General features: G+C 36.7%; 1 protein-coding gene across 2 annotated transcripts; it reads right to left on the bottom strand.

Annotated features, from left to right (window-relative positions):
- LOC132706984 (N-acetylgalactosamine kinase) lies at positions 1-27063 on the bottom strand. 2 transcript variants are annotated; one of them, XM_060678583.1, is made up of 8 exons: positions 26786-27063; positions 26563-26733; positions 23400-23598; positions 18383-18491; positions 9161-9318; positions 8112-8367; positions 6434-6578; positions 1-235 (listed from the first exon to the last, which is right to left on the bottom strand). In XM_060678583.1, exons 1-8 carry the CDS (start codon positions 26905-26907, stop codon positions 19-21), a joined length of 1377 nt encoding a protein of 458 aa, XP_060534566.1. In that variant the 5' UTR covers positions 26908-27063; the 3' UTR covers positions 1-18. The 2 variants fall into 2 exon arrangements, with proteins under 2 accessions (XP_060534566.1, XP_060534567.1); XM_060678584.1 differs by having other exon boundaries at positions 6434-6575.
- Positions 27064-27572: the final 509 nt, after the last annotated feature.

Below are 27572 nucleotides of genomic sequence, written 5' to 3'. Positions count from 1 at the left end.
ATAAAAACAATACAAATCCTAGCAGAGTAAAATTTGTGCGCCCCATTCTGGAAATGTGGGGAAAACGATGTCCTCGAAGTCGGACTTCACCCCCAGGGGGGCGTAAAAGTTTTCCTTCAGGAACTCCACGTAACGATGGACGTTGTCGGGGGCCACCAACGAGACGGTGCAGCCGCCCCATCCCGCTCCTGTTAACCGGGTGCCTAGAGTTAACCCCTTCGAGAGGGTCACGATGCTAAAAATTGAGGGCGATTAAAAATCTTGACGGATCCCTCCGGGCAAGCCGCAAGACAAATTGCAAAACGGGGTGGTAGGTGGTGGCAAATGGGAGATTAATACGAACATATTTCACGGCGGAGGGTCGCGAGGTGTCTGCCATTTATACTCTCCCCGTCTGGTTTTGATAAATGTCTGCCGCGTCGGCCGATCGCGAGGACTGCTTCGATTGTCATTGGCGTCGTAGGTGTGCGGTATATAAAAGTGACCTCGATTTAGGAGAGGATAAAAATAATTTATTGGTTTAGGTATAAACCGCTGGTTCACTAAATCGAAATTTGCGCTAGTTGCGACAGGCCGATGCTAAGTAAGATAGGCGTGTGCATTTAAAAGTCTAATAGATGAAACAAAAGAAATCCTAAGTAACAATATTGTTCGAGAACGCAATATATGGAATTAATAAGTATAAGTAATCTTGGAACTAAATTGTTTTCGAGAGAGGTTTCCTGTGGACAACTGCGGCCTCTATGTTATGTTATGTTGCTTCAAAAAACATGCTCTGATTTCCCGTTAATGTTTCGCTCTTTCGTATCCGTTTCTTGTGCTCTTTTAGTCTCTCCTATAAACAACATACTATATTCACAGGGAGATTGATAGTGCACTTACTCTCTCGATTCGATGTTTCGAGCTTTGTTTTTGTCAAGCCGCTCCCAACTTGAAACTTGTTTAATATTTTCGACGTGCGTTTTAAATACGGAATCGTTAAGAGTGGGCATACTATTGAGTCTGCTTTGCAACTGGTTCTTTTAAAGCAAATCAGTATTAATATTATTGAATTCAGCATCGAAAGAGGCTTGGTCACTGCATCAGAATGCTTGAACTGATAACTTAGGTACGGTCACGTATGTCTTGATATTTGATTTTGATACGCACATGTCCACTACTTCGACTCACAAGGAAGTTTAGAAATGGCATGTAGGAGTTTTTCTATTTATCAGTAGTAAATTAGATACAGTGCTAAAGTGAATTCAGATGATTGAAAAATGAGTCCAACTTCTTGTCGGTTTCATTTAAGATTATGAAAGTCCCGTCAACACAAAGTTAAGGAGAGAGATTTTATGTTTACATGCAAAAAATTTATATAAAATATCAAACTGATTAACCAGGAAGGTTCGAATATAATAATTAACCAGTGCCATGTACATCGACTAACCAAGTAAACAGAATTCGATCTCTCGTCCAAATCAAATTTTATTTCTATTTTGCCGGCGTTCAACCTACCCTGGCGGATCAACTGCAAATCGTCACGGCATTTTAATGAAATAAATTTTGATGTATTCCGTACACGAACCGGGGATCGGAATGTGTGCGGGTTTCGGCATTCTAACCTCGCGTAAGCCTACCGAAAAATTTTTCTAATCAGAAACAATTCTTCGAGAACAATCGGTTTTCTCAAGATTAAGTTCAACGTACGATTTACAAAACTTCTGGATTCCTCCTGCATCGTTTGTTGTTGAGTCGAACTTGCTAAAGACAAGTATTTTTCAATTAAGGTTTGGTTCCAGATTTTCGGGTTTTAATATATCTGAAATGATGTTGAGAGTTTCAGGAATAGGGGCTTTATTAAATAGGCATCCTACTTCGAAACTAACCAGAAAATCTTGTGATCCATCTGTAAGAATATCTTGAATCCTGATATTCATTTGTATTCATGACCACCGCAGCATTTCCTTTATCTGATGTTAGAGGCTTGTGAGGGATGTTTTAGGAATATTAGATTAACGAGGTTCTGACTTTCTCAGTCAATTCAGCTCTGATGGAGCCAACAAGATGATTGGCGAAACGTTAGCAAGTTCGACTCAACAACAACGACGCAGGAGGAATCCAGAAATTTTGTAAATAGTATCACAGTATCCAGTGACAGTTTCTTTGGAAAATTAAGTTCGGCGTGTTTGTTTCGAGGCCTCTTCTCTCGGTATTATTAAATTCGCAAAATTTATAGTCTACTCGTCTTCTACCAAAACATTTTTTGTTGTTGTCTCGCAACATCAATCAATGCTCCACATTGCAGGTAGGTGTATTAGTGATCAGAAATGGGATCGTAGTGAGATGAACGAAAATTTTCAGTCCCCTGGTGGGACAAATGATGGGATCGAATGAAGATATGAACTTCCTTAAGGCTGCTAGTAAATAAGGTATTTTCGTAATAAACCTTTACCAAAACTTTATGCTTTTTACCCTGATACGTCATTAAATCGTTAAAAGCGTAAAACGACCAGTTAAAACTTTGCTGTTCGGCTGGCTAACCCCGCGTGTCTCCTCCCTCTCCCTCCAAACCTATCGCAAAGAAAACGGGAACCAAATTAAAAAAGTTTCGGCCGGTAATTGGTTTTCTTTTATATAGGTAGTTACCGAAATACGTTTGAACTGTTGCCCAGCCTCCCGCACGACCCGATTTAAGTCCCGCGAATCCGCGAAGAATTGATTGCACGAGCTTGTCGGTTACGCCGTGGGTCGGTTTATTTCCTTTTTGATTACGGGAAAATAGAAACGGAAAGAAAACCGCGAACAATGCGGACGGCGCCGATCGATCATCGTCCGTCTTCGCAAGTTGAAAGTTTCCGCGAGCAATTAAAGGAAATCCTTAAACCTTGTCAACTTTTAAGTCTCGGAATGATGATTAACGTAGGGTGGAAAGAGGGCGCGGGAGTTTTCGTAGCTCAAGTTCGTCTAGCTTTTAAAGATCGTCTCGTATTTGTGTCATTTATACACAGTGACCCATCATTACCTTTTTTGTTTTTTTTTATCGCCTTGCATCGAGCACTAATTCAGAATTTTTTGGATATTTTTCGACTTCGACGTAAAAGGAATATTTTCGAATATTGAAGCTGAAATTATTGGAATCTATTTTGACTTTGTCATTGAGCTCCAACGCCATTTTTAATCAAACAGTTCGAGTCGCAAAATTCAAATCTCAGGTAGAGGGAGAGTGATATGTTTTTTATGTCTTTGTTAATGATAAATGCAAAGAAATGTGGAAAGTTATAAAATAGAAAATTCCGCCCAGTTCCGCTCAATTTCCGTGCCTGCCATAGGCGTACGCAATTTTTTGTGCTCAAATTACTTTTTATGGAATATTTTCCGGTTGATGCAGTAGTAGTTAAGCACTATAATAGTAGTGCTAATCATACCACTATTGTATTGCTGAGAACTAAATCCTATAGAGGAAGACCTGAAGCTACTGTTTGATTAAGTCAATATTGAAGAGGAGAGAAATGGAATCTTGATTACTTAATCGATTGGACTGTCTGTTAATTATAGATAATTATAATAATTATATTAAAAGAGGAGATTACAGATGACGCAAAAACAAACAAAATCTCCAGATCCTTTACAGTTACGTCTTGCAAACTTCATTTTTCGCATAAAAAATTGAAAATCTCAAAAACGGTTAGACTTAGATATGGGACATTATAAACAAAATGTCTCGCATTTTGTATAGAATTCAAAAATGAAGTAATATGCCATGTTCAATTTAAAATAAGATATTTGATATTCGCCCACGCTGCAGATACAAAATTAAAATAAATTAAAAGTTTGCAATACCTCAATTAACTTTTGTATTTAACTTTTGCCTCATCCCTCAGAGATTCTGATATAAGGTAGTCTCCCAAGATAGACGCTCCACCCTATTCAATATGCCTAATTTTTATTCTGTTAAAATAATATTCTTTCCCTTTTACGAGGACGACTGTAACACACCATTTTCCCACACCCTGGACAAAAAGAAAGTATTTTGAAATCAACGCTAAACAATAAGAGTGGCTTAAGTATTCATTGAGTCACTCATGAGGTTTTATCATTCTAAGCTTTTCTGAAATAGAATGAAAGTGTTTTCTAATATTATTGGCACCTTTTATTTTATAGTTTTTTTTCTTCCTCATTGAAAAATATAAAAGTGAAAGAGGGCTAAAACATTCGCCGCACACACAGCGCGCCATAGGGTTCCAAAAAAAATATCAGTTCTCTCCCCGTCCTCCCATTTCAATTTCAATGTGAATTTCCAGAGTAGACCGAATCGTGCCGTTTTTCTTTTCGTCTAAGTCTCTCATACTAGCGTTTCCGTCCACGTATTTACCCTCCCACCCCACCAAGTGGGGGGGGGGGGCGAAATTCGGATTGTTTTTAGAGTGTTTCGCGTATAGCTAGAGACGAATCCGCCTCGTATCATGTCGGGCAATTTGTTGTCGACGTTTTTCCGTCAAACCGGACTGGAAAATAATTTGCGGCAAAAAAGAGGCGCGGTAAATTGCCGACTATCACGCGACCACCCTTCCTCGTGAGGTTGATGACAGCCGTAAACGAAAGTATCACGATCGATGCGGACGATAAACCTACCCCAAACAGATTTGTTACGAGAACAACGAAAATTAGACCGCGAGGAAACTACGCTACTGACCTACGAGCTGTCGACAATTTCGTTCTCGATTAGAAAAAATCGTTTAAGCGACGATGTCGATTTATTGGAGAAAACTAGAAGATGTTTCAAAAAATACGCTTTCCTATTACCTGTTATTATATACTATGTATGCATTCCAGAAACGGGCCTTAAGATTGTGAAAAGTTGAGTAAAGCTAGTAAGTAATTATCTGAAAAAGGGAGTGTTACAATGTCTTACCTAACTAATAAAAAGAAGAACGAATATTGTTACGTTCCAATTTCGACCTAAGGTCATATTTCCAGTAAAGTATTTGGTACTTTCCTTCAAATCGATCTTACATTAAATAATGCATCTTGATACGAGGGCAACCTTTTACATTTCGGGATTTGTAATAAAAAATTATAACCTACCAACAAATATGACTTAATTGTTTCTCAAAATATTCACCCTGATGATCAATACACTTTTGCATTCGTTAAAATCAATCATCAAAGCACTTTTCCCACATCGATTCGGGCACCTCCAAAATATGCTTTTTACACGCATCAATCGCTTCTTCTGGTGTTGAAAATCGTTGCCCACGTAATTTATTCTTAATGTATGGGAATAAAAAAAAGTCATTAGGTGCTAAATCAGGACTATATGGTGGATGCCTCATGAAATCAACGTTTTTAACGTTCAAAAAGTTCTTTGTACTGATAGGTGAGAGTCGTGAAGAGTAATTCCTCTTCGGCAGTTGGTTTTTCTAATTTTTTCGAAGACTTTCGGCAAACAAATGGTTGTGTGTCATTCAGAATTGACTGTTTTCATTTCACCAAAGAAACAGTTTGGCCAGTTTTCCTGAAAAAACAGGCTACCATTTGTTTCGAGTAGCTGCGCTCACCAACAACTTTTGTGGGCGTTGTCTCATTCTGAAAGACCCACACAGTCGACTGCTCCTTCCTTTCAGGTTCATATGCATAGATCCATGATTCATCACCGATCGTATTTTTTAGCATTTCCTTCGAGCAATCAACATGAGCCTTTTTTTAACTAATGTCAAATTGTGTGGAATCCAACGTGAATAATTTTTTTTAGCAGCCAAATGTTCATGCAAAATTGTATGTGTGCTGGTCCCACTTATGCCCAAAGATACCTCAATCTCATGGTAAGTAAGATCTTGCAAAATCAGTTGCCGCACTGCATCAATGTTTTCTTGGACAACCTTCACGAAATTCACCTTCAACAAAACTGCGACCGCGACTGAAGTCCGAAAACCAGCGACAAACAGTTGAAATTTCATCGATGCGTTGTTGTTGAGTTAGTCCACGTCTAAAGTTGTAAATGCTGTAAAACAAAAACAACACACTTTCGCCAAAAACTAACTCAGTAAACCTAACCTCAAAATGTCAGACTTCTCTATAAAAACGTTATTCGCTAGATGGCAGGACAAGTTTTAAAAAATCCCGAAATATAAAAGGCAGCCCTCGTAAATAGCAAAATATCTAAAGACGGATATTAAAAAAAATATATTTTATTTTTGAAAACTTTACCGCCCTGTATCTTGAAAGTTAAGACGTTTAGGACATGTGTTAATTATTGACATTCGATTAGAAAACACCCTGTATATTATATAGAGGGAGGTACTAAATTACCGCCAGATATTTTACTAACTGAACCTGCAAAAAATACTCGTTGTAACCTTTACAGCCACATACGCCGACTACGCGCAAATGTTCTTAAGGAATGAAGCGAAAGTGGTCCTTTTTGTTTTGCAAATTGTTAGAGCGCCCATACCGATCGAGCTGCGGGTGGCTGCACTCGTATAGGTCTCTGAGACTGTCGTGGCTCTCGCTCATGAGCGTCCCCAGGGTAGCCAGGGAGTCGTCGTCACCGGAGCCTTTCTGGCAGGTTTCGTAGAACTTTCGTACCCGTAACGCTTCTGGAACACAGAAGTGGTAAAAGTACAGTTCGATATTCTTTTTTTTTTTCAAAGAAACTTCCACAGGCTACTGTAATACATTCTATAAAACTCCTGGATTCCTCCTAAGTCGGTTTTTGTTGAGTCGAACTATCTAACGTTTCGCCAAATCATCCTGTTTGCTTCTTCAGAGCTTGAGTGAAACTGGCTCGAATTTTACTCTGTACCTGCTTTTATAGTTTTGGTAACTGTTTAAATCAAAAAATGATGGTTTGAGCTGATATCTGCAGTTTTGATGCGGTTTTAGGATCGATATGTGTCGGAGGAGCCGATTTTGACTGGAATCTGCTTGAAAATGGAAGAAGAACCTACCATTAATCCAAGAAAGTGGACTTTTAAGTAGTTATCTGCAATTTTAATATAGATTTGAATCCGGTAAGTTATGAAAATGCAGATTTTGACTATAATCTACTCGGAATCAAGAATAAAAACCATTTATTTGTCCCAAAAAGAGGGGTTAAGTAGATGTCTGCATCTCTAAGGTAGATTTCTTCTACCAACGAAAAATCTAAGAGTCTATAGAAATTTATAAGCAACCTAACAACCAATATGGGAATCAGTCATCCGAGACGGTGTTTATGCCCCTCATTTAGCTCCGCCGCCCTCAAACAATATAAAAGCAGGTACAGAGTAAAATACGAGCTAGTTTCAGTCAAGCTCTGAAGAATCCAACAGGACGATTGGCGAAACGCTAGCTAGTTGGAGTCAACAAAAACCGACGCAGGAGGAATCCAGAAGTTTGATAAAATGTTCGATATTCGTAAATCCTTTTTAAAGGCCTGGCAGTTCAATCCAGGAAAATAGGATTTCCTTTGCCATTCCCAATACGACGACGATAAAGTTTATTGCGACCGTTAAAGTTGCGGTTTTCGACTAAATATTAATTAAATCGTACAAACAGCGTTAACCTTTACGACGGGTTTGCATATTTACGGTGTCGGTTGGGAATAATGGCGGGATGAGTGCGTCATTAAAGTTTTACGCGCAAAACCGGCAAATATTAGCCATCAAGTATGGGGAGGGGGCAGTCATGAAGGACCTAAAAATGAGTCTTGTGATTTCATGTAACCTTCTTTCTAATTAAACATAATGGGACAATTATCATTATGACAAGATTCATCACACTTGGTTGCTCACCCCTAACTAATCATAGAAGGTCACTGGCGATAGATTCCTTCATACTTTTTAAAAAAGTTTTAGAAAAAATATTGAAATTAATGAGATAAAACACCTTTAGATACATCTTAACATAAATTGTTGCTATGACGTCATATGCGGTCTTTAAAGAAAATGTCTGTTAGTCTGTTGAGTTTTCATCCTCGTAGAGGCTTCGTTTTTGTTTTAGAACGAAAAACGTATATAAAAAAGTATAAATTTTGAGTGCTGCGACGAACGAGCAATCGATAAAAACGTGATTATGTCTCGGAAAACTTAGTTTAACGGCTTTCGCTATCGGTCCACTTAAACATCATAAAAGCCGCGTCGTGCGCTTACCGTTGAAAACGTGCAACGCCCTCTGTTTCAGTTTGAAACAGTCGATATGCTTGGTGTTTGGGGTTAAAGACGTCACTTCCAACTGTTCGGCGGCAGTGTCTAGCTCGCTCAGCACGTCCACCTTCGTGTAGGACTCCTTATCGAGTACGGTTTCGACCAAGGCGATCATTTCCTGCAGATCCAGTTGCAGCGCCTTTTGAAGTTCGCCGAGGCGCTTCAACTGTGCCCAATCGAGACCTCTGCGCTTGGCCATGATCTAGAGATACAGTGCCGCGTTATATATTACGCTAATATCTTCTTCTACCAAAAAGGACGAAATGAAACGCGAGTTAAGATGCCAAGCAATCCTACCAGGTGCGATCATTATTAGAATCTAGACAATCTGGCATATAAGGAAATCTGCCTCTCTCATCTCATGTGATAATGCTAGTGCACCATGTATTCAAATTTCCCACTTGATATTGTAATAGAATTAAAGACTTTTTAACAGAACTTTTTGGGAACTGCACTATAGTTGAGAAAAAAAAAGATCATTGTCAGATAAAAGAACAGCAGGGAAGATAACTGGACCAGAGAGGAGAATAGAAGTGCGAGCAAGAGTCACCCAGAGTTGAAAAATCAAAGCTGTTGACAATCTTGACTATCTTTTCCGTCGTCCACGATCATTTATGGATATTAGATACAATAGTAGGAATACCGTTTGTCGCCTGGAGAAAAGTTTGTCTTAGTAGGATAAAAAGTCAGCAGAGAAGACAAATGCGCCAGGACAGAGAATATAAGTGTGGCGAAGACTTATCAAGAGTGAAAAGTCGAAGCTGGTAACAAAAATAAATTATCACAAGCAAGAGTAGGATCTTGGGCATAGTTTAAAAATATTTAAAAAGCAAAGGCCGATAACAAAAATTAGTTCGAGGAGTCACGTCCAAGAAAAAGTTGATCTCTGGTAGGGAAGACGACTGCTTCAGGGAAGAGAATCTTAAGTGGGACCAAGCCACAACTATCCTTTCTATCACCTATTGAGCAGGATATTAGCCGTGGAGTGGACTTACCTGAGCCGCGAGTCTGCATTCGACCACTCTGCAGTTGAAATCTCCCGTGGCGGCCTTGTTCAGGTTGGTCATGCTGTGAGCGATGACGAAAACCGCCCCCTTCGGCAACCTGACGTCGGTCGCCTTCAACGGATCAAACTCGATCAACTTGGCGCAACCTGCGAATCAAACGGCTCCGTGGGACTTGCACAATCAAACTCACACGCCCCCGTAAGTTAATTAAGAGTTCGAGCAACGCGGACAATACAAAAGGCCCCGGTAAATGTGATAAATTGTTAAGTTCGTTGCGTGTCAGAAACAATCTATTATGAGTCCATTACGGGTTCCGAAATTAATTAACCCACGTCGTCGTCGGGAAGAGATTTTTTTTGGCGCTCGTTTTGGTTTGCCGGTTAAGGCGGAGTCCAAAGTCGGAAACGTCAATTTATTTTTCAGAGAGCGTTTATAATAACTCGCCGATGGCGTAATATGTCACGTCTCGTGACACAATCGTGCCCGTAGCCGTGCGGGGGTTGTTTTGATTGTCGTTTGTTTGTCTATACACTAGAGCTTCTGAAATTCCCACGCATGTATTACCGAATTCGAACGACGCAGATCCACAACTCTAGGAACGAGTTAGAGGACATTTTACGATCAAGCGAACGGATACCTTTCTGAAGAAGTTCCGGCATTTTGTAAGCTTATTAAGCTAAAAGTCCCATAGCTGAAGTGTGCAATCTTCTGGAGAAGATTTCTGTTTCTATTACAGAAATTCATCATTTTCTGAATACATTCTTTCTCAACCTCTTTAGTTCTATCTTCTCATTTCATCTTTTGAACAGATGCCTTTCTGAAGAAGTTCCGGCATTTTGTGAGCTTAATATGTTAAAAGTCCCATAGCTGAAGTGTGCAATCTTCTGTTTCAATTGCAGAAATACATCATTTTCTGAATACATTCATTTTCAACCTCTTTAGTTCTATATTTTCATTTCATCTTTTGATCAGATGTCTTCCTGAAGAAGTTCCGGCATTTTGTGAGCTTATTAAGTTAAAACTCCCATAGCTGAAGTGTGCAATCTTCAGGAGAAGATGTTCTGTTTCTATCACAGAAATACATCATTTTCAGAATACATTCTTTCTCAGCCGCTTTAGTTATATCTTTTCATTTCATTTTTTGAACAGATGCCTTTCTGAAAAAGTTCCTGCATTTTGTAAGCTTATTCAGCTAAAAGTCCCATAGCTGAAGTGTGCAATCTTCAGGAGAAGATATCCTGTTTCTATTAAACAAATACTTTTTTTTTCTGAATACATTGTTCCTTAACCTCTTCAGTTCTATTTTTTCATTTCATCTTTTGAACAGATCTTCGAAATTTTATAGACACAAAATTCTGAAGAAAATAGAATTATCAATCAAATCATTGAAAAACTCTGAAAAACAATAGAAATATAAGTATCTGACACTATTTCAAATCTGAGATTGCAGAAATACGAGGTCTTCAGTTGTTTCCATTATTGATATTGCAGATTTTCCAACTTCAGTTATTTCGTGCATTATATTTCATTTCATATTTTTATTATTATTTTGCAAAGTCAGATTTCAGACACTTTACGGATACGCAATTTTAAAGAAAACGGAACATGAGTACATCATTGGTATCTATTTGTATTGGAACACAAAAATTGACACAATCTTCCTCAATATCCAGAGATATTTCACTGTCTTTATCGTTCGTACAGCGATGTTTCCCAAGACAATAGAAGTCTTCATGGTTTTGGTAAACTATTTTATATTGGAGACATTCTGGTAAAGGTTTTCTTTTTTATAGTGAGGTTTCCAAAATTTTACAAATACAGAATGGGAATTGCAAACAAATTGCAAATGAAGATTCGCTTCTTCAACATTCAAGTTATATTACATCTCCTTACTTCTTCTAACTTCTGTGCAAATGTCTTATCAAATTCAATCGAATAGGTTATTCCTTAATTCTTTTGAATCGACTGCAATATCTGAAACTCCCTGGTCAATACTTTGTTTATCTTTGTTACAGTCGAAAACAATTGACGAATTTAAGAAATCTTCTTTGGATCGGAGAGACTGGATGAAATTGAAAAATAATGATAGAAAGTATTCTTTGATTTTTTGAATCGGAGTACACCGTGTGCCAAATAAAACGATCCTCAATACGATCTGGAAACCCATAGGAGATACGAAAAAAGTACAAGTACAAAAGTTTCCTGAATTCTCCAGAAGAATTAAAATATTATAACTTTGTTGATATAGAGTGTCCCAAAAGTGTCCTCCCGACATCAACTTTATTATTTTAAACGGAACATCCTATATATTTCCACATTTTTGGAATTCTTGGTTAAAATAAGAGTCACTTTTTTAAGAAATTACTATTCGAATTTCGCATAGTTTAGGCAGAAATTGAGGTTATGTGTTTTTTTTTTAATATTTGGATTGTCCCATATAAAATTGTGTTGTTACGCTATTGATCCAGGTATTGCAAACAAAATTTAACCACACACTAAGGAGATGATGCACTACTCAATCAGTTTGACAGATGACCCTCAGCTTATACAGGGTGTCCCGAATAAATCGCTCCGTTATGGCGAATTCGATTAACAATATCTCAAGATTTTCAAACGGAACACACCATATTTTCATTCAGATATCAATTCTAAGACAAAAAAATAAGATCAGTTATTTATCCTATATTTCAATTTTACTTACTTTTTGAGATATTCGAGGTTTAAGATAACACCCGTGTAAATTCTTGTTGTATTTAAAGCTGTCCACATTAGGTCACTTGTTGGCTATATTAGGTATTTTTTTAATAGCAAAGATATGATACTACTTCTTTTAAAGATATAATACTCCATACTTTTTAAAAAGAAATATGCAAAAGACCAAAAAAACGATGTCAAAAAAGAAATTGTGATGTCATAGCCAACTACATTTTTAAATATTTTGACAAAATTTCTGACAACATGCTAAAGATACAGTTATCGGTACCTATATCATCCCCTGTTTTGAAAACTATACCATAATAGAAAAATTGTTTATTGTCCACTGCAATTGACTTTTTTCCTCAACAACCCAAAACTCGACGTAGAAGGTCTAACACTTTCTGACAAACATTTTTTTTTTAAATCTTATACATAAATCCGAAAAAAACTTCATTTTCAATATTGAAAACGTTTGGCAAACCAATCAATACGAAATGTTACAGGTCTTGAATTCAAACGAAAAGTCAAGCCATTTTGTATTGACATTCAAGACAAAAACAATCTGCGTCTGCATATCCCGATGCTGTTTTTTTTAATTAAAAGCTATCGGGCGCAGGCGTAATTAAAATATCCGCTTCCGAGCGAATAAAAACCAATTTTATGATAGAGCTCTTCGGGGAAAATAGGAGCAGCGTGCCCGGAATTCGTAACGCCCGGCGTAATCCGGTAATTAACGCTGTTTGAATAATAAAGATCGACGAGGTCGAAAGAGTTGATCAGTTCTTGAAATTTCGGGTTTGCAAACGCAACGCGCGTTCCATTATTGAAAACCGCCCTCTTACGATAGGGCCCGTCCCACGTCTGTCAGAAAAACTCAATCAAATTATATCCGAGTCTGCGAAGCTCTAACGTGCCTAGACAACCGTGAGGGGACTCCGTCGGAGCGCCGGCATCGAAAAAAAAAACTTTAAAAGGAACCCTCAAAGACGATTGACACGTCGGGGTTTTTATGTCACGCGGAAACTCGTGCCGATGATAGTCCCGAAACGGTTTAGCGAAACGTTTTTACTGGGCTCCTAAGGTTAGGCGATATCTAAATCTAGGTTAGGGGAGACTTTCGTTTGGTAAACTACTAAAGTAAGTCCCTAATATCCCCTGGTTTGTTTAGTCGTTCCCTATTTATTCCAACCTGAGTGGCTTTGTAATACTGCTACTATAACATTATTTACAAATCTTCTGAATCTATTATTATTATTCATTATCAACAAGACCCATTTCTACGTCTCTCCATACGAGTTCGATAACCTTTCAAATATGATTCATGACAAAGTTAAAAATCTTTTATCTTCTACCCAGAATCTCATTCAAAAATTTGAAAAACTATGGCCAACACTAATAAAACCATCAAACTCTTCTCAACAACCAAACACTTGTCTCAATTAACATCCCAAAAGAGGAAATCACAAACTTCCTAAATTTAATATTCCAAAGCATTACTTTAAAATCCCTAAACTCTAATCCCTACATCCGATAAAGGAAATGCTATGTTAATTTTGGTTAGTTGTGACACAACTGACTATCAGGAAAAAATTCAAGATATTCTTGCGGACGTCAACTTAACAGTACGTCATCTAAGGCTTGTTCTCCAGCAGTATCTCTGAAAATGTCACCCCTCACGACTCTAAAATTCCTCGTCTCTACGATCACACGCCAAAAAGATTCACAAACCAGGGTTACCCAATCGACTTATTGTCAGCACCATTGTTCTATAACATATTCTCTAACAAAATGTCTAGCTTCCTTATTTACAGAGAAAATTGACAGTTTCGTACTTAATTCCTTTCATTTCATTGAACAATTAAAAAGCATTACATTAGATACACAAGATTTTCTGGTTAGTTTCGACGTAGGATCTCTCTTCAATAAAGTCACTTACCGCATATCAAAAGTTCTTAAGGAATATAATGTTAAAACCAGATTTACCACTGGTCCAAAAATCTGTCAACAGTTTCGATCCGCCAAAGACAAAATTCCGTTTGAGATGTCTGGAGTTTACAGCATTCCACGCACATGCGGCGAGGAATACATTAGAGAGACAGGAAGAAAAATAACAACTAGGCTCAAAGAACATGAAAGAGCTTTAAGACTACGAAAATTAGACTCTTATTAGATAAAACTAAAATTATTGCATGTAATCAATTCTTCTACCAACGAAAAATCCGAGAATCTATAGAAACCTATAAGCAACTGAACAATCTCGACCGCAACTCAGGTCTCTACCTTTCCCAGTCCCCTCAAACAATATATAAGAACATACAGAGTAAAATGAAAGCAAGTTTCAGTTACGTTTTAAAAAAGTCAACATAATGCTTGGTGAAACGTCGGTAAGTTTATAAACAACCAATCAATCCAGTTGATTTGTAAATACTCTTTCTTATTTTATTTTATTAATACATGTCAAATAGTTATCAATGGTAATTACAATGTTTTTTTCGGAAAAATTCAATGAAATTATTGAAATGTAATTTTAAGTAAATAAATTAAAATTAAAAAAAAACGAAAATAGTTGTCCTTATCTTTGACACAACATAAAAATTCTCCCAGAATTAAAGCGGATTTTTTCAAATTTAATTTTAACAATCTTTTGATTTAAACTTATTTTAATTTAATTTATTTTTTAAATTTAATGTTCACCTTGACATACCACTTTCGTCTTTCCATTTGAACGCATTGTTTCCATTCTACAAGGTGTCAAAATGATAAAAGATCAAAATCAAGTGACCTTAGAAGGACAAGAACTAAAAAATATATAAGACATATATACAAGACAAGTTCAAAGATAATATACATACGTTCTGTATTGCATGAAGTAGGAGGCTGTTGGACCAGATGGGATTCCCACCGAAGCCTTAAAGCTTATTGAAGAAGGGAATATTGGAATAACCATTTAACAACATCTATAAGACAGGTGAAATACCAGCAGACTGATTAGCTTCAACTTTTACTGCTGTTTCAAAAAAAAAACAATCAAGAAAGTGTAGTGATTATTTCATAAGGATGGATAAGTATGTTTTCGCCTGTTTTATGTATATATTATGAAAAAGAATTTGACAGAATTCAACTCGATAAACTTAAATATAATATTAAAGAGTGCTGAGATAGGCGACAGAGAAAAAATATTACTATCTCAGCCATGTAAAAATTTGGGTCTTCTTAATGATTCTGGTTTGCGTTACATGTCAATCATGTTAATAAAATATTGCAAAAATCATATAAAATTAAATCATTATATTTGCATAAAATTTTTTAAGTCGGTCAGGGATAAAGAGCGCCTTCAGAGGGATTGCAATCACTCATGAACAAAATCGCTGAAGTGGGAGAACACGGTCTCAAAATCAATATTATAAAGAACAAACTTATGATATTCAGCCGGTAATCTCATCAACCTAGAATGCAAGGTAAAACGGATGGAACGATTAGCCTTGGTAGTATCATCCTCAAAAATCTGAATCCAGACTGCAACATTAAATGCTGTTCAATAACATGAGATAATTGCTATGCAGTGATGATCTATGGTTCAGTGATACGTGTGGTCAATACTGCTTTACATAGTAAAGACGTTGACTCAAAAAATACGGATGATGAAACAGTTGGAGGCATTTGAAATATGGCTCCACAGGACAATGCTTCGTATCCCACAGACACAGCATATCACAAACAATTATGTTCTGCAGAAAGCAAATGCCTTATACTTATAAAATACCGAAAGCCATCGATAACTCAGACATATTCTAAGAGGTGGCAACTTTTGCTTGATTGATTAGGAGTGGGACCATCAATTTTACAACAGGTTCATAAACTTAACAGACACAACATTTTCTAAAAATGAAGAAGAATGAACTTACAACACTCGTACATTAATAGAGAATTAGACTGTTTAGGGATCGATCGTAAATTAGCAATTAAGGACATTAACGATTCTAATTTAAACAAACATTTATTAGCGAATCTAATAAACTCTCAATTAATAGATAACAACAAACACAAAAAATTTCTCAAATGTCACTAGTAAAAACTATAAAAAGCAAAGCTTCTGAAAATAACATAATATTTACACGTGCGGATAAAGGGAAGACAGTCATAGCTATCGATCTCCTTATATTTCAAAACTCAACAATTTTCTTAAACCAGAACTTTTCCAATGTACCAAACACGATCCTACCGAGTTCTATCAAAGACAAGTCAAGGAAGTAATTACTAACTCCACACTATTTAGTGACAAAGACAAATATTTTTTAACAATTATGAATCCACAACCGCCGAAATTATATTCTTTAGTTAAATTACGTAAACAAGATATGCCCATTAGACCAGTCGTGTCTTATGTAACGGCTGCAGCAGTTAAACTCTCAACAAAATTAGTAAATATTTTAAAGTTCCACACAGATTTTAAACCAAAATTGGCAATAAAAAATTCTTTTGAGTTAATCAACAAAATTAAAGATATCAAAATCCCTTCGAACGCAACACTATTGTCTATTGATGTACAAAACTTATTTCCCAGTATTCCACCTATGGATGTGATAGATTTAGTAGATTTCACCCTAATTCGGGAACAGGTTAACCCATTGGTCAAACAAGATTTATTAGATTGCTTAATAGTATCTTTAGACCCAAATTATTTTGAATTTAGTGGACAGATTTATATCTCTAAAGAAGGTTTGATTATGGGAAACCCACTTAGTCCTTTGTTAGCCGAGATTTTTATGGATAATTTGGAAAATATCATACTAGAACATTCTCTAAGTAAAAGTTTTTATGGTGGTATAGATACGTGGATGATGTCTTTGCTTGCTTTGTTGGATCGGACAGACAATTGAATTCTTTTTTAAATTAAATTAATTCATTACATAATCGTATAAAATTCACTTTCGAGATTGAACAGGATAACTCTATTAATTTTTTAGACTTAACTATTACGAAAGCGCAAAACAAATTAGATTTTTCAATATATCATTAACCTTCATACACGGACACAGTCATACATAACAGCTCAAATCGCCCTTATACACACAAAATGGCTGCATTTAACTCTTTTATACACAGACTTCTTAATACGCCACTCTGAACAGAAAATTACAACAAAGAACTTAATATCATTAAACAAATTGCACTGAACAACGGCTACAACCGTCCATTAGAGATAAAATTATAATTAAAAAACAAATACAGACAACAGTAAACTCTATTTATCCGAAACCTAATACAGAACACGAACAATTTAAAACAATTACATACATAGCAGAACCTAGTGAAAAAGTTTCAAAACATTTGTCAAAATGTGGTTTAAAAATAGCTTTGAGAACTGACAACACAACAGGAAAATATTTGAAAACAAAACAATAAAACGAGATGTCCAAAATCCCAAAAATCAGGTGTCTACAGGTTGAAATGCGGATCTTGTCCTAAAATTTATATTGCACAAACGGGTAGATCCTTCAAGAAACGCATTAACGAACATAAAAAAGCGTTTAAAAACAATAGTAGTAGATTCTAATTATGCTATACACTTAAACACAGAAAACCACATTTTTAACGACAATTGTGATATTTTACATACAGCCACCAAAAAATTGAAAATGAAATTTACTGGAAGCCATGGAGATTAACAAAATGAGACATTCAAGTGTATTGCTTAATGATCAACATTAATTAAAGTTTAATGGTCACTTTTCAGTATATATAGTAGCAGCTAGTTTATAAATATTACATTTGATAAAGACAGGGTGTTGTCGAAACAATTGTCATGTCAAAATATATAATTTCGTGAAAATCTGAACTTTTAGTTCTTATTTATTTTAATACAGGCGAACTTTGTCGATTAGCAGAAGATAGCACAGCTTTCACCATAGCCATCGCCAACGTCAGGGATTCCGGACAGAGCATATGAAAGACGACGTCAAAGCTAATCCTTTTATACATAAATGTGAATTGATTAATCTCTTTAGTGTATTTTGATATGTTTCTGAGTACAGTTTCTTAACGATTCTTAACAACAGCATTTGTGGAAATTTTTTGTAGTTAGGTTGATGGTTTGGCTAATTTTGTCCTTATCTTACGATTTTTTAAACAATTTTCATATTAAATGAAGCAAGCAACGCAATTCATACTTTTTATCATTTCTATTATTTTCTATTAATATTATTATTTCTATAGAAATATTTCTTTAAATAACTTAGTTTAAAAAGCTAACTTTGACACTATGTATATTGAAAACAAAGCGCTCAAATTAAAAATTCCACAATTTTGTGGTAGATCTTTACTAGGTTCACACGGACGCCACTAAAACGAAGAACGCATTGTTACGTGTTGATGCAGCGCTAATTTGCATTTCAATTGAAAACTTTGTTTAATCCTGTTCTGCAGCGAAGCCATTTAACCGACTTCCACAAAGCGCTTATAACTCCGTTAAGTGGCTGGTTCGGAATATAATTTCAAGTTTTAATATCTTACCGTCGGTGGCGAGGAACGCTATAGCCTGGTCCATGCCGCCCCCTTGCGTTCCGATGTACCGTTCGCTGTTCGCGCACAGCTGGGCCAGTTTTTCCTTGTGCAGCGGCATCTGTAACCCAAAATCGCCCTGTATTTGACGACGTTATCCCACACCTGAAAGTTAAAGTGGTGTGCACGGTTTCGGGAACGGAAACTGATCCGGCCGCCCCAAAGGGTTAATTATATCGGTTACATATAGTATATATGGCGAGCTCTAGATAGTGGCTTGACCACTTACGTAAGCCGCTTAATAGCCAACTTGCCTGGGGGGCTGCTGGTCTGCCATTCGATCGGCTTGTTTAGGCTTTAAACCAAACGAAACTTTGATTAAGTATTTACGAATCGGGTCAACTCTGGACTGGAGTTGCGACCAGGACTCCACAATTCAGTTACTTCGATTGTGGCACTGACATGGAGTCAAAGATAAAGAAAAGCTATCCACATCTATCTTTAATATTTGAACCCCCCTTATCCTTTTTTTTACGTATTTAAATAATATTTAAAGACTTGCCTTCGAAAACACCTTTTCTTCTTATCTCAGACTTTCAAAAAAAAGTCACTTAGTGTAATTTAAGGAATAAGCTAGTAGTGTGCGAGTCCTTTTCAATTTAATCTAGGAGCCAAATCTTCGGTGTTTTTCACTCAACAGTAGCCATTATCCTTTAGTACGGTTTTCATAAGGAGAAATGCCTCTTTTATCCCTACTGACCTTATGCTTATCTGTCAAAACGAACAATTAACGTCTAATCTTCCTTTCCGTCCTTTCTTTATCCTTTATCCCTTATTTACATACAGGTGTATTTAAATATTTCAAATTTTTAACCACTCAGTAGTCCAGATTTTTTAGTTGGTTAGAAATCTACAAATCTTTTACAATATAATCAAGCAGCTAAATCTCCTTCCCTTTTCTCTCACAGTAGTCATTAACCTTTGGTGCGATTACATTTTTATTCATTTATCCTTATCCCTTTTCGATTGATCATGCACTTTGTAAACTACAAATTTGCAAAATTTATCCTCGACCGACTCTATGTTGTTTATTCTTTATCAAGTTTAATGTTTTCGCATGTTCAAATAATGTTTAAAAGCTGTTTGTTAAGGCAACTCAAAAGAAGTCACTCACTCACCAAGTCTTCCATATACGATGATTCTATTTTCCTTTTTTTATCCTTTCTCCATTGCTTTAATGGACATTCGTATTTTAACTGGCTTTTTGTTAACCATGAATTTGTAAAAATTGTTCTTAAATGTTTATCGACTCTGTTGAGTTCCTCAAAACGAACCACAAAGCCGATAACCATAATTATATTACCATCTTCTTTCTTCACTCTCGCCTTATCTCTATTTCTCTATTTCTTGAAAGAACTCGCTCAGAGTACTTTTTCGACGGTAGTGCACATATTTTTTAGTCTAATTATATTTTGCTTCTTTTAGCTTTTATCCGTTACATTCTTATAAACTTGCGCCTGAATAGCATCTGAATAGTTGAATATTTTAGTTTCTTGATAAAACCCATTTTTAACTAAATTCTAGGAGAAAGTTGATTGGTTCCAAATGAGGTTGTGTTTATAGCTTATATTCCTTTTAGGCACATCGATTCTTCAGAACTGAAGCAGCAAACATTCGTTCGCCGCCCGTGCCTGAAAGAACTTTCACCCCTCAAATTCTATCTGTTTGCCCTGCCAGTACTTAGAGCTTAAACCAAAGTTTTGTGTACGATATAGTCTGCCAACTTTGCAGGCGATTTAATTACAAAGCTTTGTATTTGACGTCGGTTGCCGATCAATTAACCCTCTAGCGTGCGCGTGGGGGGACTAAGGGTGCGATTTGTTTAATGTTTATGCAAAGGGACCACCGCGGCTGAGGTCAAGTCGGCGTATTTTTCGACCGTGCCTTGGTTCAACTCTAACGACTTCGATATATCACGTAAATGAGAGATATAATCTTCGCAAGTCTCCAGGGATATACGATAGGGTCTCTTCGGACTGACCGAGACGGTTTCGTGTATCAGGTGTGGGATAATAACGGGTGAAATTTTGTATTCGAGGTGTTTAAGTTGGTAAATCTGGAGGGATACACGGTGAGCGATTGATTCGACGTATTCCTCAGGGCCGTTACGTCCCCCAATAATCGTGATCACAATCTAAGTTATTACATCGCGAGGGCCATCTTCTGAAACTCCCTTCCTGATTCCTTAGTATTATTTTGAATCGATGGCAACATCTGAAACTCCTATTAATTTCTCAGTCACAGTCAAACAATTGATGTAATTCATTAATATTCCCTATAGCAATACTTATCAAAGTGGCAATCCCAAGCCAAGGTATAACTTTTTCCAGCTATGTTTACGAAATTTTATTAAAGCACGTGGTTCATGAGGTTCTATATCAATGAGGTATTGGCAACTTTAAAAGAAGAAGGGCTGGTAATTCGCGGCGATAGGTCTTAAATGGTAGATCAAAGTAAAGGAATCGCTCGATTGTTGTTGGTCTTCTTTTTAAGTCCAAAGAAGATGAACAACCTTAATAAAAATTTAAATTGCATAGAACAGGTTAACAATGGCAATGTAATTTAAGGGCAAGATTCAGCAATTCGGCAATTCAACTCTGCCTGCGATTAAGAATTGGTGAACCTAGTAGCCTATTCCAATAGCAGCCGGTCCCCAAACCCGGATGACAGAGGAGAGAACCTCAGGTAATGCTAGCGACCTGCCTCACGGTAAGAAAGTGCTCAAAGTAAATATACTGCTGCCTCGGACAGGACTTGAATAAAAGTTGGTGAGTGTGATACCTGGTGTAATGAATCACTTTAATGAAGATATGCGCAATTAACGAACTAAAAATCAATAACACATATTTTCCTCACAAACCACAGCACAAATTTACATTCTAAAACACTAGAAGGCAGAAGTCAGTAATCGACTATATAATCACAAACAAAAACAATCATCCGAACAGAATCCAAGATGTCAACGCTGGGACCAACCACAACCTAATGATGGTTAAAATAATTATATGGCAAACTCAATATTGAATCACTGACATTCCCATAAACAAAACAACTATATCAACAAAGAGTCAAAGATAAAATTGACAGTAATCATATTACAGAAACTGACAATGTCGAAATTGCCTGGCAAAGAATAAAATCAAACATTCTGAAAACCGTCGAAGAAGCGGTAGGAAGAAGAATTTCAAAGAAATCTACGAACCTAAACACTAAACCATGGTTCACAGATAAGATAAAACAACTGGCAAATGAAAAACGCAAAGCATACGTAAAATACAGATCACGAAACCTAACACTTGATCAATACAAGCTCGTAAAAAACACATTAAACACTAAAATTGAGCACATTAGAAAAAGTTCTCGGCAGACATGGAACATGACCTTTAAGGAGGCCTGAAGAAGATTTGGAAGAATCGCTGGGAACAATACTTCCCTCAACTCTACAGCCCTGACACTAATGCAGTACACATTGAGAACAAACAACCTTAGCATCCCTCAGAAACCGTGGACCGTGTCTAAGGAGAAAATTGAACAAACAATCGTCAAACTAAAAAACCGCAAGTCTGCTGGAGAAGATGAAATATCTAACGAGTTGCTGAAGTACGGAGAAGAGGAACTATTAAAGAAGCTGCGCGTATTCTTTAACAAAATAATTTAGACCAATGAAGTACCAACTGAATGAAAGGAAAGCATAACCATCCCAATATTTACGAAAGGAAGCAGAAAGGACCCAGCAAACTATCGGGGAATTACGCTGTTAAGCTCAATACTGAAGTTATTCACCAAAATCCTGTCGGACGAAATATCTTCTCGTGGGCTTTGTGAAGAGCAACAAGCAAGCAATCTTTACAATCAGGCAGATTGCTGAAAAGCCTATAAAATACAATACAGCCTATATGATTTATAGATTGTATAGATCTCACAAAAGCATTTGACCGATTAAGACTCCCTGATGTTGTCAGACAAGAAAAAGAGTGTGCACCCAGACTTAATAAAGATCGTATTTGAAAATATGATCCAAATACAAAAGGAGTGCAGAAAAACACGCAAAACACCCATGCAGACAGGAATAAGATAAGGCGACAGCCTGAGCCCTATCATTTTCAATCTGATTATGGATCAGCTAATATCTGAAGTGAAGAAGATTGGAACGGCATACAGACTAGACAACAAAGAAATAAAGATAATCTGCTATGCGGACGATGTCGTGTTCATATTGGAAGATAAAGATAATCTACAGAGAATGTTCTTTAAGTTCTAAAACATCGCCTCCAAGTACACCATAGAGATATCGGTAATAAAATCTAAGTCACTTTTAATTATCTCGGCGTCAGCGTCACGAGGAGATCTCCAAAAAGAAGTACAATGCCAAACAACCAAGGTAGCCTTAATAGCAGGGTACCTGCGAGATGTAATATTGCCAAACAAGCATATGACCATAGAAGGTAAAACTCGCATATATAAGAGCGGAAAACTCAACAAAAAGAATCCTCAGAACAGTAGAGACGAGAACTCTAAGATTTATAACAGGCTACATACTGAGGGACCCACCTTGATATTATACGACGGTCCCCAAACACAAGGCGAGAATGGAGAGATCATGTTGAATGGATAGATGACCACAGACTACCGAAAATTGGAAGAAATGGTCTCCCAAGATCGAGTAGACCTCCTGGGCGTCCCCCATACGATGGCATGAGAGCTGGAGTTCATCTTCCCAGCTACGGTTCTGACTACAGAGTACAAGGCAAAAGCCTTATAAAAAAAAAAGAAAAAGAAGAATATATACTTCGAATGTAGTTTGTAGGGAATAGGATCAAGCAAGTTCCGAATAACATTGCCTTGCAAAACAAAGCGAATACCACATTGTTATTTGTAGTGTATTATTTGAGGTCACAGGTCTTTGAAATCACCCCCCGAATAGGCTCGTCTTCAAACGCAAGTCTAACCATTAACCAATCGGACTTACCCCAAACGCATAGGCCGCAGTAAGTGCGGCAGCACTCACAAGTGCGCTGCTACTAGACAACCCCGCCCCTTGCGGTACGTTTCCGCTTACCATCACCCTCAAGCCTTTCACATTTTCCATCGGTAATGCCTCCAACACCCCCTTGACCCCGCATAGGAAGTATTGGTACCAATGGGGTGCCTTACCCTCCACGGTAATTCTGAAATAATAACTCCAACATTTTTACACAATTACAACAATTAACTGACTAACTTTGAGGCAATAGTTGAAGTGTACAGGGTGTCTCAAGGTGACGTTGCTTTTTGACCCGATCGATCTAAGATACTGTCAGTAGCAGCGCAGCGTTATCGCTTGTGTCTAAAAGTAGCTTCAACTTTTAAATATCTGAATATTGTTCCATTTTTGCACCTCCACCACATTTTTGAAAAACATTGCCCTGGTGGTTTTCGAGGTATTAATTATTTTTCATATTTCCATATATTTTCCGCCTGAAAGAGAGAGCAATAACTTCTGCAATGTACACAAAATTGGCAAAAGTTTTTTTTCTCAAATGGAATAATGTGTTTATTATCAAACATTTTAAGACGTAATTAAAAGGGCTTTTAGTAAATAGATCATGTACACTGTGTGCAAATAAAACTGTCCATTATATGATCTGGAAACCCATAGGAAATACGGAAACAAGTTTCGTACAAAAGTTTGTTGGACTGTCCTGAAGATTTAAAATATAATTTTTTTGGCACACGGTATCCCAAAATTGTGCCGCTCACATTAACTTTGTTATTTTAAATGGAACATCCTATATATTTCGACATTTTTTGAATCCTTGGAAGGTCACTTTCATTCACTTCAAATTTTGCATAATTTAGGCAGACATTAAGGTTATGTGTTTTTTTTTCATATTTTGATTGTCCCATATAAAATTGTGTTGTGACGCTACTGATCCTGATATTGCAACGTATATTTAAGCACAGACTAAGCAGATGCTGCGCTACTACAATTTGATAGATGCGCCTCAGCTTATACAGGGTGTCTCAAATAGGTGGTGCCGTTTTCGCAAATTCAATGAACAAAATCTCAAAATTTTCAAATGGAACATACTGTATTTTTATTCAGATATCAATTCTATTTAAATTTTACTTACTTTTTGAGATATTCGGGATTTAAGATAACACCCATATACTTTTGTTGAATTTAAAGCATTAGGTCACTTGTTGGCAATATTAGGTATTTTTTAAATAGCAAAGACATGATACTACTTCCTTTAAAGACATAATACTCCAGATATACGAAAAAAATCTATTGCTAACAATTCAGGGTGTCCATTAATATATATGGTTTTGCTGTTTTTCATATTTCTATTTAAAAAGTTTATAGTTGTTACGTTTTTTAGATAATTAACTATTAACTAACTATTGAATGTTTCTCAAAATATGAATAGAGTCGATATTTTTCAAAATTTCATGTCAAGTATCATGTCTTTGCTAAATAAAAAATACCTAATATTGCCAACAAGTGACCTAATGTGAGCAGCTTTAAATTCAACAAGAATTTATACAGGTGTTATCTTAAACCTCGAATATCTGAAATTTAAATATATGTTCCATTTGAAAATCTTGAGATTTTGTTAATTGAAAGAGCCAAAACAGCACCTCCTATTTGGGACCCCATAAAACAATTTTTTTTTTAATAATCTTAATTGTCAATCATTTCGATACATGTTTCTTCATTTCTTAAATGAGATGAGATATGAATTGAACGTGCTGTTAATTATCTATGACAATATTTCAAAATACACAGGGTATAAATAACAATTTAAAAAATGACTTGTCGATTTGGTGTATGACTGTAAAACTGTAGAACTATTACCTAGGTTACTGGTAAATATGGCAATTGATAAACCTACACGTATAGGGATGTTTTTCATAAAAAATATTCCATTATATTAAATGCAATGATGTTTGTGATATATAATCAATCTAAATAAGCATGCTGACAAGGCGACGTATTTTAGCCGATACACTCACGTAGGAATTAGCTATCGACACATACTCTACGTACTAGCTGCTTAGTTAGTACATAGAGTACAGAACATGTACAACTAGATATAGTTTTGACGTTTTTACAATATGTAAAAACGTCAAAGTTGTGGGTACTCTTCGATACAATCGGCATCACTGCATGTTTTTATGCCCCCTCTCACCAAAACGTTTATAATGTTTCACCAATCGCGAGACACCCTGTAATATTTGACATTTTAAGTGTGGCAACGACGAGCGTTTGAGAGTAACGACATCCAACAAATGTTATGTATGGTGTGTTTCGAAGTACATCGTCTTGGCTTTTGACGGACCATCCCCAAAAACTGACCACAACTTTCATACCTATTGTTACTGAGTAAAGCAAATAACTAATCCTTTATTCAGAATTAAGTGACAAGGCAGTGGCGAGTCAGGTAGATGTCGATCAAGTGTAGCCTGATATTAGTGGCAGTGGCCGTTTTAAATCAAATGTCATTAGATGCAAAGCAAATTGTGAAAAATGAGTATAAATATTTAGTAAGTAGAAATTTCATTAAACATAGGTCTTAATATAAATCTGTCTACGTGAATTATACAATGAAAGAAAAAACGTAGTAAATTTCAATTTCATCGTCTGGACAATGGTGAAGATATGATAACAGTGAGAATGAATATTTGGTAAAAAATGTTATTTGTTAGCAGTTATGAGAAAGGACAAGTTTTGAAAGTCTTAAAGTCATAATGCTATGTACCTGATAGTAGACATTTATGGCAGCAAATAAAATCCAATGCTAGAAGAGTAAATGTTACTCCTACTTTAATTCTGCTAGTAATAAATTTAATGAAAAATATTTTTACAACTGCAACATTTGTATACAAAATAATATAAAGACCACTGCAATTAACGTTAATGACGACCCTGAGAGTGAAATAATTTTTAGATGAAAATATGATTTAGGTAATTAACGATGAATTGTATATATCAGTGTCACCGTCTATATATTTTTAAAACGCCATAGAAGTCCGTCCCTGAACAGGTAATTGATCGACGTCTTCCAATATACTTTGGGACATCCATACGTCAAATATTCCCGTCTTTACAGACGTTTGACAAACACCCTGTAGGTGACGCGAGGACTTACTCGATATCGTTCAAGTCGCAACGGTATTTCTCGTACTTGGCGTCGAAATTTCGAAGCTCCAGCGTCCGATCGCTGTCGGTAACGAAGGCCGCTATAAAGATGTGCTGATTGAGCGCCATCGGGCACACTCCGTATCCGCAGTAGTCGATATGCTCGCCGATAAGATTCACTCTGCGTGCAAAATTGTCGAGAACAACGCGCGGCAGCGCCACCGCCGACTTACCTTCCGGGTACCCTGGCGTAGAAATCCGGGTCGCGCCCGAATAAGCTCGTGAAGGCAGCGCCGACCTGGATTTGGGCGCCCGTCAGCGTCGAATAGCGAATCGGCACTTTCTCGTCCGCCATATTTGCGTTACACGGCGAAACGTTATCGCGATTTTCTACGTTTACCTTACAATTAAAGCGGAGATAATCTCTTGAGTCTCGGTTAGGTTAGTTGATCTACGTGGATTCGATTAAATCGGTTAAAGAGGTTCGTGGCGTTACCTAGCGGGCAGCTTTTGAAACGTAGTCGTGCGCGCCATCTATGGGGCGGTGGTCATAGTTCGTGAGACAGTCGCGGCAAAGAGCACTTTTGTTATGCGTTATTTACTTATTATTATTGTAATTTAAACATTCCCAACTTCTGAATATTGTGTTCGGGTTTCAATTGATTGTGTCAGTTAAAATAAATAAAGCGGATAGATCTGGATTATCGTGTTTTTCGTTGACTTCAATAGAGGTCGCGACAATAACCCTGGCTGTCATCAATAACTTGTGTCATCGATTTAAATTAATTTTTTTCTTCAAAAGGTGTCAACAACTTTGATTTTATTTAATAAAAATCTAATTTTAATTCGTTAAATTATTGTTGAAATGGTCAGTTGTCGTTAAACTTACACAAGTCAGAAAACCCATGCAAAATAAGAGGTTTCAGACCATGACATGTTTAATTATTTGTTTTACATGGAAAGTATAACGTTAAAGGACATACCAAGTTTTCCCTATTTTTCTTTATTTTCTCGACTTAA

Source organism: Cylas formicarius, unplaced genomic scaffold (genome assembly GCF_029955315.1).
Source record: "Cylas formicarius isolate icCylForm1 unplaced genomic scaffold, icCylForm1.1 PGA_scaffold_9__14_contigs__length_23061073, whole genome shotgun sequence".
Taxonomy (NCBI): Eukaryota; Metazoa; Arthropoda; class Insecta; order Coleoptera; family Brentidae; genus Cylas; species Cylas formicarius.
This window is presented reverse-complemented; position numbering and strand designations above follow the sequence as displayed.